Here is a 17,901-nt window from a genome sequence, read left to right as displayed (position 1 = left end):
CTACTCCAGGGGCACTGTTCTGGTGCTTATGTTGCATTTTAACCTCACTGTGAAGGAAAGAAAGTTAGAATTCACTTTTCCAGTAGCGTTTTATTGAGTACAACCAAAGCAGCAGCCAAATGGCTTATCTTCTCTGTGTTTGCAAAAGTGAATCAAAGGTTGAAAGTATTCTGTACTTCTTATGTTGGCTTGTTCTGTTACCTCTGGCTTGCTTTCTTTTTACAGCCCATTAGAGGATAAAATGTATGGTCCCTGTAAGAGGCTAAGTCTCTGACTTTGCAGCCACAGTGAGTTTAACATTTGTTAAACTTCAGGAGTCTGATGTAATTTTATTGAAGCGACAACCCAGCTATAGTTGAGTTCTCACAATTCTACTGGCTGATATACATACATAATACAATATCAGTAGGTCTATTAGAGTAAATCCATGTGGGTAAAGAGAGATATGCCATTACTGAGAAATAACCAAAATACTCAGTTTGGATTTTATATAATTACGTGTTTTCCTCAACATGCAGTAAATAAATTTAAAAGCCAGAGATCACAGAAAAAATGTAATTTAAACAAATGTTGCATTCTGATTTTACTTTATTTTAGTGTTTCAGTAAGAATGCTGTCTGCTATTGTTAGTTTTGGTCTTTGCTCAGGATAATTGAAGACACCTTCAGGATGGAATATTTAGTCTCAGTAATGATTCACATGAAACGGTAGACATCGAACGACCCCCATACTGTTTACAATGAATGCCACATTTTCATTGAGCCTACACTGTTTTTGGTTAGTCATATGATTTCCACAAAAATAATATGTAATAAAAGTGAAACTAGCACTTGTTTAGGCTAGAGGTCATTTTAGAGATGAAACATAGCTAGAAATTTAGGCTAGACATGGTTGTTTTAGACGAGTCATTTTGTGTCTAGTCTCTGAAGGTTTGTCTTAGCTGAGACAATTTCACAATTGAGAATGACTTCCGGATGGGAGCCGAAACGTCTTGATTCTGAAAACAGTGTCCAGATGACTACGACTGAAACCTTTTCTACGATAGAACACTCCTGGACGAATGAGGGACTACACCGTCTTAGCTGAGACATGAAAGGTTACAAGCTTATACCATTTTTATAAGCTTCTCCTTTTGTTTACAAAATACCACACTTTGTTATTTAGCAGTTTCAGAGGAACGGGGAGGTTCAGTAATAATCAGACATCTTTGCAAGTGGCCAGTGGCTGGACCTGGCCTCCTCCATCCATCCACAGCTACCACTGGCTGTGTGTGGCTGTTCAGACAAGGCCAGTTGATAGTAATTATTTATGAGGCTTGGTCAAGGTCCATTACTGCTGATTGGAAGTCATTGCCTGTCTATAGAGGGTGGGGCTGGGTGGGCAGTGTAAACCCTGGGACCACAGTCCCTCATCTATTAGCCATACCTTTTGATCAATTAACTAAGACCTTGTGTGTGTGTGTGTGTGTGTGTGTGTGTGTGTGAAACTAGTTCCTTAAATAGGCACACATTCTGTGGCATTTTCAGCCTGCATACATACAAACATTGTAAAGAGACCTCACATGTGGCAAAACAGAAGAGTGCTTATGCTCTTGGCTGGTGACATCATGACTACATGGTTAACGTGTATGCATAAAGTGAGTAATTGTGTCTGTGACTGTGTGTATGAGATAAAAAAGAGGGAGCAGGACAGGTAAAAAGTGTGTGTGAGTGAACAAGAGACATGAAATCCATCTTGTTAGGTGTTGTATTTATGTGAAAGGCTTCTTTGTTAACCGGCACTTCCCAACCGCATGTGTTTGAGCCATTATGTTTTTATTACATTACGTTTGTGCAGGAGAAAATGTGTGCGCTAACGCCACCTTCCAAAAAACGGCAGCTCACTACTGTGTGTTTCTTCTGCATAATGTGTGAAGTGGTTAAACAAGGGCTGTGGAACTTATTTCATAAGGCCCCGCTCATGGGATCCAGCCTTTGGAATACTAATGGATCCTTTCTGCGCTACTGTAAGTGCTACAAATCTGGTTTGATAGTTCAGCCTCTGTGTTATTTGTATTGCTTTCCCTTTTCTTCTCTTCTCCTTCGTCTTGCAGCGCTCCCATAGGACAGTGTATGTGTTTTTCTTTTGTATGTGTGTGTGTGCTAAAAAGATTTCAGTATTTTTGGCTTTGGTGAAACAAAAGAAGAGATTTTAAATAATGAATATTGCTCAAACTGTTTGCGCAGTAGAAGAGAGGGGTTTCTGCATTTAGATTCACCCCCATAAATGCCTCCTGCTACATAATATCAATAGGAACGCGGTGTGAGTAGTGTTTGGAAAATAGACGCTACACACACTGCTGTAGCCACATTAAAGAGCAGCAGAGCACCAAAGGGCCCCTGTGGAGGAACTGTAGGGCAGCCTGCATGGCTCTGCTGCTCTTGGCTGTGGACGAGCGTGTTCACTAATGCAAAGTAGCAGTCAGCGCTGCTGATAATAGGTGAGGTTGTCTGGGATGTTAGGACATATTTGCTCTTGAAATGAACAGCAAAACAAATTAGGAATACAGCAGTCACTTATGACGGAGAGGGAAGAATTTCAGGTGATGGTGTCTGAGCTGCTGTGAACTGGTGAATGGACACAGAGAATAATAGCAAATGGTGCTTGTTATTGCAGGTTGAAGGGTGAAGTGAGGAGGAAGCTGATATGCAAAGTGTTTGATTTTGTTGGTTTGTTTTATGGATAGTAAACTAAGAGAAACTACAATGAAGCTGAATGGCCATGGTAAAATTATAATCACTAATAACAAATGTATATTCTCAGGGATTTTGGTAACCACATTTTTTTGTGGACCACACTGGGCATTCAGACCAAATTTACATGTTTGACTATTGCTGATTTGCCAAAATCACAAAATAATACATTGTATAAATAATAACCTTACTGTCTGATTTGATGTTTTGTTTGAAGGATCCTGCCAATAATAGAATTACATTTGTATGTTTTTCTTCCGTGTGCTCCAGGAGAAGAAGACGTTCCAGCAGCAGTTCGTCCCACAGTTCATCTCGCAGGAGGAGGAGTCGCAGTGCAGAGAGAGACAAAGGGAGGAGCCACCGCTCACACCGGTCACGCAGCCGAGACAGGAGGTAACATTATCTCACACAAACACACACACACATTCACAGCTCTGTTTATTCTGTACAGTTTAACTTTTTATTTAGTCTTGGATTGAGTAACCTCCAACACAGCTCATTTTTAAACAGTGAATATTCAAACAAAAAATACAAACTGGTAGTTTTGGTTGTGAATATTTCATGCTTCATATCATATAGTCTAACCATGGAACTCAAATTATTGTAACTTTACTGACACAATCTCGTTTAGATTAATCTTGAAAATGCGAAGTTTCTGAATGATTGCAACATAGTTTTTTTCTCAGAATTTTATTAGTAATAATGCATAATATTAATAATACATTTCTGATTAAATATGTATTGAACAATATTCTTAACAATATGTTTTACTTTTACTGAAGACAAAGTATATAATACATGAAAAGGAGTGATGAGCGATGGCTACATCATTTAGGAGTGACAACATTTTTTGACTTGAAACGCTTTTTGGGTGTTTGTATTACAAATCATTATGTGGAATGCCATTGCAGACTTTTCTTATTAAAAAAGCAATAAGACTTTTGGAAGTTTACTTCAGTGTAAACAAACACATCGTTTCGTATTTATGTCTCATGTCATCAGATGGAGACACATGGAAACTTGGATCTTAGGTCTGGATTAGTATGTTGCGTGTGCATGTACCCGTGTCTCAGTTTGCTCTGACTATCCGTCTTACTGTGTGAGTATTAATGAAACAGAGACCCGCAGAGACAGCAGGTCATAGCAGTCCAATCCTTCCCAAATCTCCTCTGGCAGCAGCTCTCCTTTCACTCATTAATAGAATTAAAACATCATTACCCATACATACTTTGTTGAATTATGATTATTATTGGTGTAGCTCGCTTTTTTTTTTTGCAAGGGACTAACTTATTCATGCAAGACTAATGTGTACACACCTGCACCACACTTCTCACACGCACACGCACACACACAGCCATATCCAGTCCTGTATCCCTTTCAGAAACATAAAGGCAAAGTCTCTGTGTGTGGTGGTCCATGTCATTAGCATAGCTAATCTGGTGCTAATGAACCAGTAAACTGTGCTGTTTTTAAATCCCTCTCACACTCACTCTCTCACACACACACACACACACACACACAAAAACATGGCCAGACGCACAATTGAAGACAAGGTTGTCATAATATATGCGCGAGCTAGGCCCTTTGTTTACTTGTGTATGGCTGCGGGGGAGAGCAGAGATCATTTTAATCACAAAGGAAGAAGTGTTTTAATATCTTCATTACAGAGGTGTCAGTATGAATGGATGATGCAACAGAGACAATTTGACATACACACACCACACTTCAACTCTCCAACCTAATGGTCACATAACATTTTGTGGCTTCAGAATAAGCAACAAATTTCCGTTTTGCACTGTGAACTGAAAGTATTTGTGGAGAGAATTTGGCCAAACAGCTTTCACACATTCTCTACCGACTCTCTGTGGTACAGTGGCAGTCACTCATAGCAGCTCTGGTGATTAAAACATCAGTCGAAAATGGCATTACTGGTGTGGTGTGAGATGAAGGGTGTAGGGGATTTGGGAGATTTAGAACTACAGTCGATGACATCGGTGTTTACAAATGCTGTACTGTGATTAGGCGGGTTGCGTTGTGTAATCGGCTTAGCGGTGAGCGAGGAGCAGGTGGGTTGGGCTGGTGTTGGTGGGAGTGCGTGGTGGGGTGTTACGAGGTGGAGGCGGTGTTGGAGGTGGGGATGTGCAAAATGATGGCACTGATGATAAATTTATGTAGTTATGTGATGGCAGCTGCAATTTGTGTCTGCAAAACTTTGTCGTTGACGGCCACATGTGTGCTCCTGCTTTAGCATTCGAACAATCCAGTTGAAATTTTGATGTCATCTAATAAATGGGGCTGGAGCTGAAATGATTAGTCGATTAATTGATTTGTCAATCGGCAGAAAAATAATCAGCAACAATTTTAATAATGGATTATTAGTGTCAGTCATTTTTCAAGCAAAAATGGAAATTCATTTTTGTAGTTCCAGCTTCTCAAATGGGAGAATTTGCTGCTTTTCTTTGTCGTGTTTGAGATTAAAATGAATCTGTTTGGGTTTTAGACTTAATTGGAACAATAAGCAATTTGAACTTTGGACTCTGGAAACTGGGATTTTCTGACATTTTATAGATCCATGATTTATATATTAATCAAGAAAATAATCGGGAGGTTAATTGATAATAAAGATAATTTATGGTTGACAGCCTAAATGGGACTAATTAAGACAAATCTTGTGAATATCCTGCATTCAGTGTTTTCTGCAGTACTAGGAGCGACTGTAGTATTATAGTCCAGTACTGTACAGCTCTGTTATGGGATACTGCACATTCTGCATCCACTGTGGTTGTGGAATGAAAGCAGGTTGGTGTGTACTGTGCACAGGTGCCCTGACTGCCATTAGTCAGTTGTGTGTGTGTGTGTGTCTGGATGAGGCTGCCTGAGCTGGCTGAGAGGCTGGCTGATGGATCAGAGGGGGATTGAGTGGACAGGACCTCATGATTGATACGCAGATGGGATATGAGGTGCTGCCCGCCACCCCCACCCAAGCCACAGCAACCCGGCACCACCTTCAGAATATGAAAGAGAGAAGCAAGAGGAGACCGAGTGCACCGACTGGAGAGAAGAAAGAGAGAGGGGACGAGAAGTTAGAAGAGAATGGAAAAGTATGGAGAGAATAGGTCGAGTTAGCAGAGGAGAGGGAGAGAGCAGAGAAGATCCTAAAGGAGGAAAATGAAGAGGAAAGACAAAAGCGAGCACTGGTAGAGAGAACAGATAGGCTTGAGAGAGCGATATTATTCAGAAGAAATGAGAATAATAACACCTGCATCAGAATATTGCAGGGGAGAAGATTAGGACCATAGTGGGGCCGTCGTGGGTTGAAGGGAGGGAATATTATTACCTTCTTTTCAATCTCTCATGTATAAATAAAAAATAAAGAGCTACATGAAATAAGAATAATGCTCTATCTTGTGTTTACCATCTATCGTTGCTTACTCCCTCTCTTGTCTCTTTCTCCTTTTTTTCCTGCCCTCAATCAGAGAAGGGCCAGGTTCCCCAGAGGCAGTCAATCTTGCCCTGAAATGTAAAACAGACAAGAGGAGCAGATTACCTATTTGCCATTAATGTTTATTCTCTTTGATGTGAGCAGGCATATCAGGCTGTGTGTGTGTGCGTGTGCGTGTGCGTGTCCCTGCCTGTGTGCGCACCAGCAAGCGAGCATGTGTGAGGTTGATCGAGCTTATGCATGTATGTGCAGATTTGCGTGACTGCATGTCCATTGGGGGGTGGGGGGTGTCACGTCTAGTCCACTGGGGGAGAGCAGAGTGGAGCATGGCAGCAGCAGCGTACAGTGATCTGATGTGTACCCAGCCCAACAAAGACGACACAGCCTCTCATCACAGTCGGATCACAGGCACGTCTTTAGGTGAGCTTGGCGGAGCGATGTAGTGCTGGGCTTTTATGGGCGGTCACAGCAGGGGTTAAATGTGTGTGGCTCAGTCAGTCATTCTGTCAGTCCTTCATTCACTTAACGGTTAGCTTTAGAGGCACTGTTAAAAGACATAGAGGAATGCCAGGTGCGGCAAATCCACCATTTGACCCATCAAAGAAAGCTGAACATTTCATTCATTGGTGGATATTCACACATGTATGCATGCGCTCACATAGGTGAGCATATACTGCAGGGCACACACACATGCTTACATTTTCCTCATTAATATTTCAGGGGTGTTTTGTGTTAGCAGGGCAGAGTGCTATCGTCAGGGTTTAGCCCGGCTAACACTGGAGCAGCTTCATCACTGGGCTGCTGTCATGAGTCTAAGGAGAGTGAGACCTCTAATTATCTGTCTTTTCCCTAGAGGAGGTAGATAGCAAGCTAGACACACCACCCACTGGGCTAGGATGGCCAACCAAAGTCAGGATTATCTCAGCCACCCTTGAGCCGCAGAGGCCGGGATGAGTTCAGAACTGATGCTTAGTTAGAGCTAGGGGAAAGGACTGTTGGTGGTACATGGGTTGGGCCAAGACAGACAATCAGGGACTCCCTTTTAAAAGTTTAAAAAAAAAATGTCGTCTTGTATTGCTACTCTAAGTCCAAGCTGAATTTGTGATATCTATTTAGGTTTTCATGGTGTAAAAATCTATAGTTATTATTCATTGTTGATGACTAATTTTTCTGAAAACATAACTTTTCTACATAAGTTCAAAGCTGTTATGTATAAGTCCCCAGGTTTACCTACAAGAGCTTTCGGAATAGGCCCCAGTTCTGGTCTCCTGCATTAAGACTGACATGAAAATAGGATATAATTATAATAATAATCCAACATTTGAGTGATCCCCTTAGGGACATTCTGCTGTCCTCCTTCAGAGAGGTCAGAGGTCAGGGTTGACTAAAGAGCAGTGCCCAGAGCTAGCTATGTAGTTTCATTGCCTTGGTCCTCTGGTTATGAGACAGTCAACCACTAAGACACCTTGTCATGTCTTGCTGCTGCTAGAACTACATAATCTAGATGTTTTAGCTCCATAACATGAGCTCTGCTTTCTGCACTGGAGATCACAGAAGGACTCCAGGCATGTGTGTGCATGCATGTGTGCGTGCAGGGATTGACCGATGGCCTAGTATTTATTTCGCGCAGCAATTTTCCCCTGTATGAGATGAGGTGTCATACATCTGCCAGATAGCTTTTCCTGCCTAGCACTGACATGGAGCGAGCGCAAGGTCATCTAGGCGGCTTGGGAACGGAGAGGGCTGAGGTGAGGAACTGAAGGGAGGAGTGGAAAGATCTTAGAGGGGGAGGAAAGGAAGGTAGGGCAGTTGAGTGCAAGAAGACAGAGGTGGGGTAAGGAAAATCAGCAACCTTATTGTGGGTGAGCAGTGTAGCCTCCCAGCTTTTCATTGCACCTGGATCAGCAATTCCCCTGTCAGGTGGCTGTATGGAAATTTTTCTGTGCATTTGTGTCCAACATATATTTATTCACACTCTTTGGAGTGTGTGTGATGTAGCAGGTGGTTTTGGGTGCCGCTTGCTTCAAAAGGGAAACAGCCCTGAGTGTGTGTGTGTGTTTTGAGGACATGACATGTGAAATCTGGTTTCCTCAACAAACCGCTGAGATCTCATTATGAGAGAACCATAAGGCATGAATGGTGGTTCTGATGGATAGGAAATAAGATGAAGAAGAATGCGAACAACCCCTAAATCCTTTTTCTTCTTTAAGTTGCAGTATCTCACTTAGTGTTCTCACAGTTTTATAGTGGTCTTAGGTTAGTCTAGAGTGTACTATACTGGAATTTAAGAGCAGGCTCCCGGTTGTTTTTCCTCCGTCTGTCTGTTATCCCATGGACTCTCAACGTCTTTTCTTCTCCCTCTTCCACAGGATGACATTTAGCCCTTTCTTCCTACCCGCCCTATTACCGGACTTGCAAAGTGTTGATTTAAACTGAAAGATGACCTGGTTTAGTTTGGCTGCGTCTTCTCTACTCCATAAAAATCAACATGCTTCCAGTAGTGAGATCTGAACGCGTTTGTTTTTGTGTTTCTCTCTTTTCCCCTCTCTCTCTCTCTCTCTCTCTCTCTCTCTCTCTCTCTCTCTCTCTCTCTCTCTCTCTCTGTCTTACTCTCTTTCTCTGTGTTGTCTTTTTTATTTATCTGCTGTAAAGGCCAGTCAAGCGCTTCTCGGCTTTGTTGTCAGAAACCTTTATTTACCAAAGGGAGGAATAAGTGACTGACACAGACAGCCTCTTTCATCCCCGCCTCGCCGCAAGCAGTGTTCCCCTCTACCGCCAGAGGTAACCCCCCCCTTCACCCCTCACTTCTGCCAAGCCGCCTACCCCCCTACCCTACTCCACCGCACCCCTCCATCCTGCAGGCTCACAACACACTAGTCCACTCCCCTGGGTAGCAACCTAGCTGTAGAGTCTGCACTGTGTAACACACACACAAAATTCACCTCACAAAAGACATCACACCAGTCCTCTCACATAGACGATCAAATGAGGGCGTTAGTCTGATGGTCCCAAACAAGCGTGTTGTGTTATAGCCTTGGCTGGAAGGGTAGTAGACATTGTGTGAAGGAGGGAAAAGGAGGAATCTCTCTGCATTAGTTGCCTAATCAGTGCGTCAGAAAGCACAGTGATTTTGTGTTTAAATCAGAAAGTGATTTCAAAAATAGGAAAGAACATTCACACCCAAGAGTTCAATTCTGTATTCCCCATATAACTAAATATTGTAATTTGGCCCAATTTGGTAATATAGGGAAAACATCATTACTATACTTGCATTTTGAATAATACACACAAAGACTTTTTTCTGCAGACATCAGAGGTGTGTGAAGTCAGTCACCTCTGCATATTTTCCCTAGTTAGCCTACCTGTTCATCTAAATGAAGTACGGGTTAAATAAGTGGGTTGTTAAAGGCACATACTGTTGCCCTTACTTACTATCAAGAATCTGAATAGTGGCTAATGATAGGTAACAGCTTTTCTTTCTAGTTATTTGTATCTTTATTTTCTCTTGTTTTTGAGTGTGGAGGTGTAAAGATAAAACCTGTGATTTATTTTTTTGTTCTTCATAACATGTTTTATCAGATGGCAACTCATAGTCATATACTGGTACACGAGAGATGGACACACTTGTTTATAAGTAGCATTTAATATACTGATCATCAAAAAGAGATACAGAACTAAAATCATAAATAAAAAATGTATCTAACAGATAATGAGATGTGTAGTAATAGTGAAATAATCACTATTTGCTCATTTAATTAAACTTTAATTTATTTTTTCCAAATATTGCAATGAACATAATTCTTATCCAGAGCTCAAACATATTTGAAGATGCATGATCCCCCCCCCATGTATAATAAATTCTTACTGCAGTATAATTCTGCAAGTTTATATAGATTTTGGAATTTAACAAAAGTTGACAAAAGCATAGTTTTGTTTAAAGTCTACTACTCTAATAATTAAGATTGCTGAGTAATTTTCCTTTTTGAAAGCTGTGTGAATGAACGTAAATCTAATTTAAATATCATAGAGACCAGACTAGTCACTTTATATCTGTATACCAAAGACAAAATTTGGCTGTTTGATGACTGAAACCCATTAAGTATGACACTCCTACTGTTATTTCTTTAGTAGAGACACACTTGCACTGTTTTGCAAATAAAAGCTCTATAATGCCAAAGACTAATACCATGCAATCAGCCCTCATTGTGTTCACTTTATGACAGTGAAAAGGCTCATCCGTCTGGCCAGACCAAGAGAAAGATGGAGACAGAAACGCTTTTAGCTCTGGCATAGGAAAATGAACACCAAATGTATCTCTCTCTTTCCTTCCTGCCTTCTCTGTGTCTCTCTCTCCTATCTAAGCGTCTTGAAGTTCTTCCAAATTGGGTTTTAAATGCCAATTAGGAGGTTGAATGTAGTAAAATAAAAGCAAATGCAGGCAGGATGGCCTCACCTTCTGGCTGGTTAGGCTTCAGAGAGAGCCGAGCCGGACCTTTGGCTCCCAGCGAGGCTTTGAGAGAAATATCCTGCCTAATGAACACATTAATTAGAACCATAACTATTTATAAGATGATAATTAGAAACGAAGGGAGGTAAACTGGGCTTTTCCTGCAATTAATGGAGGATTAATTACGGGCGCTAATGAAGTGGATTTTTGAAACGCGTGGAGGTGAAGTACAGAGATGTGCAGCTCGCTTTGTGATCACTGGCATAATTATTTTCTCCAGCGCCAAAGCGTTTGAGGCCCTGGTCCTCGCCGGCTCAGGCCGGCTAATAAGCATCATTGCATCGTTACATATGCACTTAAAAAGACTTGCCACTGAAATGACTGTCTAATTATTTCTAATTGGCAGGCCCTGTATGTTGTCATTGAGCTGTTTGGAGCCGCAGCGGAGCCCTGGGTCTAATAACGCTCTGGGTGGAGATACAGATAGAGACACAGAGAGAGAGAGAGAGAGAGAAGCCAAATGTACCATACAATGAAATAAGGAACGTTTACTTTAACAAGTTCAACTCTGTAATCTCAGATTCCAAAGAGATAAATGACCTCTCAAAATTAAAAATACTCTTAGGAGAAGGAGACAGGGCAGATTTTGCTGCCCAATATATATCAACATGCCACACCTGAGGGACAGTGAATGGGACAGTTGGATCAGTGTGCTGCTCCTGGCCTCTCCCTCCTAGATAGAGAGGTGAAGTCTCTGTTTTACGCTGATGACCTTGTTCTACTGTCTCCTACTGAACAAGGACTACAGCAACAGCTGGACATAGTAGAAAAGTACTGTCAGAACTGGGCCCTGGCAGTAAATATGAAGAAAACGAATGTCATCATTTTTCAAAAATGCCCCAGATGCCAGGAGAACAATTACCTGTTTACCATTAATAATCATATCATTGAACACGGTATGAGTTATACCTACCTTGGTATAACCGTAACAGCATCAGGGAGTTTCCACACGGCAGTGAATGCACTAAAAGAAAAAGCTCGAAGAGCTCTAGATGCGTTTTCAAATTCAAATTCAAATTTGCCTTAAAATATTTGATAGTGTCATCCAGCCCATTGTGCTGTATGGTAGTGAAGTACGGGGTCAACTCAGCCATCATAGCCATAGCCGTTGGGACAAACATCCAACAGAATCTTTACATGCAGAATTCTGCAGATACATTTTACACGTCCACAGAAAAACACAGACAAATGCATGTAGAGCAGAATTAGGCAGATACCCACTGATAATTTAACATTCAAAAGAGAGCACTCAAATGTTTTAATCACCTTAAATCCAGCCCTTTAGACACCATCTATTCCAAAGTCCTCCAAACCCAAGAGCTGAGCCCAGGAAAGAGTCCCCTATGTCAGTTGGTGCTGAGACTAACTGCCCACCTCAGACACACTCTGACCAGTCTCACAACAACACTGCTTTCCAAACACCAATCAGAGTAAACCAAATAATAAAGCAATGTAAAGAAACTTATTTGGAACATTGAAAATAAGAAACTAAAAGCCAAAGTAGACCAGAATGTTGTCTGGCCCTAAAAAGAGATTATGAATTGGCAGAATATCTCTCTACTGTCAGAGACAGAAAGCAGAGACAGATCCTAACCAAGTACAGGCTCAGTGACCACAAACTGGCAATCGAAAAAGGAAGACACAAAAAATCATGGCAACCAAAAGAAAACAGAATATGTGGTCACTGTTTGACAGGTAAGGTTGAGACAGAGATGCATTTCCTCCTGCAATGTACTAATCTCAGATTTCAAAGAGCTAAATACATTTTTCAAAATTGAAAATAGGAGAAGGAGACGGGGCATATCTTGCTGCCCAATATATATCAACATGCCACAACCTGAGGGACAGTGAGTGACCTACACACACGCATACACACACATACACAAATGTTGCAGCGTTTATATAGTTTACTTATTTTGTATTTGTATCTTTTAACTGCAAGGCTATATCATTATTATTATTATTATTTATTATTATTATTATTATTATTATTATTATCTTACTAATCTGTATATATTTTAATAGCACATTTCTTCTGTTTATGTATGTTTTTATTTCACACTCGCTTTAGCAATGTTAACATCTGTTTCCCATGCCAGTAAAGCCGGCTGAATTGCATTGAATAGAGAGAGAGAGACAGAGAGAGAGAGAGAGAGACAGAGAGAGACTACCGGTTGCTTGCTGCTCATAGCCGGACCTGCACATTGTCCCCTGTGCCAGCAGGACAGTGGGTCCTACAATGACGCCCGGTGCACTCAGAGGTCACATTGCCAAGTAGCCGATTAACAAAGTATCATTTTAGCAGTGCTTATTTTCCCCCCTTTTAATTAACAGCTTCTGCTCTTAATATATGCACAGATAAACGCCACCGTCTGTCCACAGTTCTTCTTTTCACTCACACTTCACACTTAAAAATGCTACACACACTCAAACACACACACAGAGGGAGGGGAGGTATGTTTATGTGCTGTGTGTGATTCAGTGGCCAGGTTTTGAGCCAGTCCATGGAGACCCATGCTAAGAGAGCATGCATGGACAAACCTCAGTCGGGCATGTTTACCTTGTACTCTAGTTATGCTCTGGCGCAATCCATATGGACACCATTATTCTCTGCAAATCAGAGGAAGTTTGTGTAGACTTATATAGTTTGTCTTTACAAAATGCTGGCACAGTCATATTCAGACTAATACTTAGTGTTGAATTTTTTTAGCATAAGTAAATATGTGCATGTTAACAATAGATTTACTTTTTCATCATTTGAGCCATTGATCTCCATTTAGGCTGTGTCATATTCACATGTAAGACCTTGCATGTTTGAGAGTGTATGTGTTACGAGAGTGTTTGAATGATGGCCTAGGATTATGTGTGTGAGCACCTCACTTAACTCGTCCTAAGCAGAGCCATGTGCGTAGTCCTGCCAAAAAACACCGTCATTCCTCCTCTCCCTCCCGGACAACTTGAGAGCAAATTGCCAGCTAATGGAACCACTGCCTGCACTTGTCAGTTCACTTTGGACAAGCAAAGGAATCACACAAACACTCACACACACACACACACACACACACACACACACACACACACACAAGCATGTGGTTTCACTCACACGTTTAGTAATTTATTTGTGGAAAAGAAAAGAAAAATGAGAACGAATAGCAGACAAATGAAACAAGGATCATGTGCGCCTTGACTGAAACCTTGACAATCTTTTTGAAAGTAATGAAACACTTTCTCAGCATGCGCATGAGTTTTTCTATTTGAAATTTGTCTTCCTTTTTTGTTCTGTCTATCCATTCGGGTTTTGGCAGAGTCGAGGACATAAGGAGGAAGTGGAGATAGATGGATCGCCCAAAGGATACGTGGCCAACTGTCGTATGATTGGCTGAACAAAGAGCATAACACTTCTGTGACTGGTTGAACAGGGAACTCGACGTTGTGATTTTGGCTTCAAATCAAAGCAGGAAAAATGTAATTATTTTAAATGCAGTCAACAATTTTGTTGGAGTGGACGTTTGCCAGATTTCTCTGTAAACTCTGTAGGATATTGACACTCAGACACTCACAGAAAAAGTGAGATAACAAAGTGTGCGCCCTGTATCTCATGTGCTACTGCAGATGTGTAATGAATGGCATTTACTGTCATCTCATCACATATAACTTATCTATGCAGAGTTCTTTCTGCCATTTCAGAGAATGGTGGCCAGAAAAGGTCGATATACTTAAGGGTCGGGTGTTGCAGTGCTGCTATGTTTCACAAAATCACCCTTTTACCAGCTGTGATGGGTAAAAGAAGGTGAAATCTGCCTTCTTTACGGGCTACTTCTTATTCTGTGCATGGGACATGTAGACTACAAGAAGCGACAGATGTTGTAGAGGGGAGAGCCTTTTTTTTTCCATCAGCGTGGAGTGTTTTCTCTTTCTATTAATTTCTTGATCTCTCTTTTTCTGTGTTCGTCTCTCTCTCTCCTTGTTCAATCTTGACAGCAGTTCATAAAAAATGATTTTTAGAAACTTCTTTATGAGACAAGCCTCTGTTCTGTCAGAAGACAACTTTATGTTATTCCACTGAAGAGGGGAAACTAATAGTGCTATGTTTTTACAGGGCACTATTCCAGTTGTGTCTTGGGTGTTTAATTAAGTGTAGTTTCCCTTTAGTAGTGGAATGTGTGTCTGCTTTTTGTCGGCCCGTTCCTTGGTGCCTTTTACAGTCCACCCACATGGTTTGTCTCAGCGTTTATGATTTTTCTTATACCAGAGTTGTGAGGTTTCTAAATCACTTAAGCACACAGGGCCGAGCAGTCCACATTTAAACAATAAAAGGCTGTTATGCTAAGGGCCCTCAGATCTCCTACCACTTCATAAATACATGCATATAAAAGGCAGAAAAATACATCTTCCCTGACCAGAGAGAGAAGGAGAGCGAGCGTCTGAGAGCACACCTGCTAATTGGAGCCAGCTTGATATGAAGCACGGCTGTCTGCTGTCTTCTCCATAAGTCCCAATCATTTTTTCTTTTCTTTTTCATTCTCCCTCTTTTTTGTTACCGTGGTTGTTCTTGACTCCCTAACTTTTAAAACCTTTTTTCTTTATCTTATCGCTACTTCTCCCTCAACAGTCTCCTGCTGTCCTTCACCTATGTCTCCCCTTGTCTAGTCTGCACTCCCTCTCCTCCTCCTCCTCCTCCTCCTCCTCCTTCTCTTCTGTCCTTCAACTTTTTTCTCCCTCCCTGCTTTCCACCCTCTTACAGATGGAGGCAATGACAACCAAAACAACTCTCTCCTAACTCGGCGTAACTAATTGTTCCGGACCGTGATGGATGGAAGGAGGGAAAAAGTGGGTTTCAATTGCGCGAGTGGCTGTGAGCGAGTTGGCAAGTTAGCACCTATTCTAAGTGTGACCCCCACTTGACCTTGTGTCTGGACTGAGTGGCTGAGCCAGGGCCCCCCTCCGCTCCAGCTGCTAATGGGTGTCATGTCGAGTTGCGGCTGCAGAGAGGTCAGAGGTCGCGGGGGCACACCAGACGGCCAAGTTTAGGATTGCGATGAGGAGGCTGAGTGACACTGGGCATATGCGCCAATGAAGACGCCGGGTAATCAACACATGTGCATGCGGCAACGCACACATATACACACATGCTTGCACGCACATGAAAACCACATCTTGCTGCAGAAAGTCATCTTTTCCCTCATCGTTGGCTGGCCGTTGTAGGTTCATATAGATCTGAGGGGTCTTTGAAGGCCTTTGAACTCTGCTAAATGACTTGACCTTGTGGCTTGTGGCTGTAACCGCGTGTGTGTGTTTGGGTGGGTATGGGAGGGTAGTGAGTGGGTGGCCTGCATGGGGTCTCATTTCTGTGTCGCAGCATAGCAGGGCATTGCAGACGTTTGTGTTGACGACTGCTAAATTAAAAGCAAACTGAAGATTATGACAAATCTAAACATTGCTTTTATGAAGCAGAGGGGGACGAAGAAAAAACATTTCTGTGAATCTTTCATGCTCTGTCTTTGCTGTGTTAATTGTGCTCACAATCAGCTACTTTGCAGTGATTCCTTGTGTGTTATTTAGTGTGTGTGTGTATATTTATGTTTCTCTGTGGCTGTGTGTGGTGGATGACTGAGTCTGTCTGTGTGTGTGTGTGTGTGTCTGTGCGTGCATGTACTGCGAACCGAGGGAACAGATAATGTGGCTGCTTGGAAGGAGGAAGCAGCTTGGGAAATGATTTCAACAGCTCTCATAATTAGAGGAATATCATAAATTAAACTTGTGTCTGCCGTTGCGTTTGAAGAGCACTCAAAAGTAATAAATTCTGGATGGTTAACATATTTGCATTCCATTCAGCAGGCAGCGTCAGGCAGGAACAGCTGTTTTCCACGTCTTTTGGCAGCAGGAAATGCACATTGCTCACTCAAGGTGCTTTTAGACACATTGAAATGGCAGAAAAAAGAAAAGTGACTTTTAACTTGAACATGAAGCTGCTGCTGTGTGCTCTGTCACTGGAAATAACTCGGTGGGGGAACAGCGCATTAATGAAGTTCTTCAAATATAGATCTTCTCACTTTCAATAGGCCTATTTCTTTTTCAGTCTGTCTATTGCTTGGAAAACACGACTGGCAAGCGTGTGCGTGTGTGTGTGACTGGAGGGTACACTAAGGTTCTACTTGATTGGTCTGTACCACCAGCGGCGTCGGTTGGTTAAGGCGTCTAGTAAAATACATTGTAGATACAAAGAATAAATACCAAAGATGTGAAACAAAAGTTACGGTTTCAAAATGCCACCTTGGTAGTTACAAAAACATTTCATCTAGAAGAAGTTGATCACCAAACTGCTATGGGCTTGCATTGTATTTTTCTAGGCCAGTTTAGGCCAGGTCACACCATCTCTGTCTTGTTTATCCAACATTACACAATTAATATTGTTTAAAGGCATGTCGTGATTTTAATGATTATGATTCAGTTAGTAGTTGTTGGATCAGTCTTGCACCACCAACTCAGATTTTACTAGTTAGTACAGTGGTAGATTAAGTTTACAGGTACATGTAGCCATTTAGCTTAAAATAGAATATTCACGGATAACTTCAGATTCACATTTCACATTTTCAGAAAGATAAATGAAAAAAGACAGAGGGTAGTGGCACAGAGGCTGGCCTGGAGGCTAGCTCGGAAGTGGGGCTCTCTATATTGACACTTTTACATTAGCTTATGTAGATGAACATAGTCAAAATTATGGTAAGATGCAAAGCTTTCAGTTAAACAATTCCAATTTAAAATCCCACTTGCATTATTAATATTAATCATTTTTATTCTTTAGTATATAATATCTAACCAGGAAACATTTTTAAACATAATACAACTGTATGTCTAGGTCCCATGATAACTCTTCTCTTGCTTTTAGTGTATTGTTGGTAAGAAAGACTCAGGTCAGACAGGGGTCACTGTCGCCAGTGTCCATTGAAATGCGATAGGGTTTAAGTTACATAGCCATTAATCACTGCTGCGCCACATTGGCCTAATGGACGGGGACGCTGCTCAGGGCATCACTGAAAACATCACATGCGGTGTTCTCAGCAGTTATGTTGGTGTTTTCTGCCATGGGACAAATACAGTATGGACTTTGTTTTTTCCTCCCAATAGAGGGTGGTGGTTGTGGAAATGAAGAAACAATATGAATGTCCGTCACTGCTGCTCGAATAGGGGGAAGATAAGGTTAAGGGAACAGTGAGGTT

At 41.6% G+C, this 17,901-nt stretch overlaps 1 protein-coding gene across 3 annotated transcripts in view; it reads left to right on the top strand.

Annotated features, from left to right (window-relative positions):
* The window catches only part of rsrc1 (arginine/serine-rich coiled-coil 1), a 121,704-nt gene that overhangs the window by 1,015 nt on the left and 102,788 nt on the right, over window positions 1–17,901 (top strand). For all 3 annotated transcript variants that reach the window (XM_044202388.1, XM_044202387.1, XM_044202389.1), the window contains exon 3: window positions 3,003–3,125. In XM_044202388.1, the coding sequence (XP_044058323.1) occupies window positions 3,003–3,125 (123 nt within the window). The remainder of the gene's footprint in view (window positions 1–3,002; window positions 3,126–17,901) is intronic.

The sequence above is a fragment of the Siniperca chuatsi genome, linkage group LG7 (genome assembly GCF_020085105.1).
Source record: "Siniperca chuatsi isolate FFG_IHB_CAS linkage group LG7, ASM2008510v1, whole genome shotgun sequence".
NCBI classification, from domain to species: Eukaryota; Metazoa; Chordata; class Actinopteri; order Centrarchiformes; family Sinipercidae; genus Siniperca; species Siniperca chuatsi.
The sequence above is the reverse complement of the archived record's forward strand: the minus strand, read 5'-3'. Positions and strand labels throughout refer to the sequence as shown.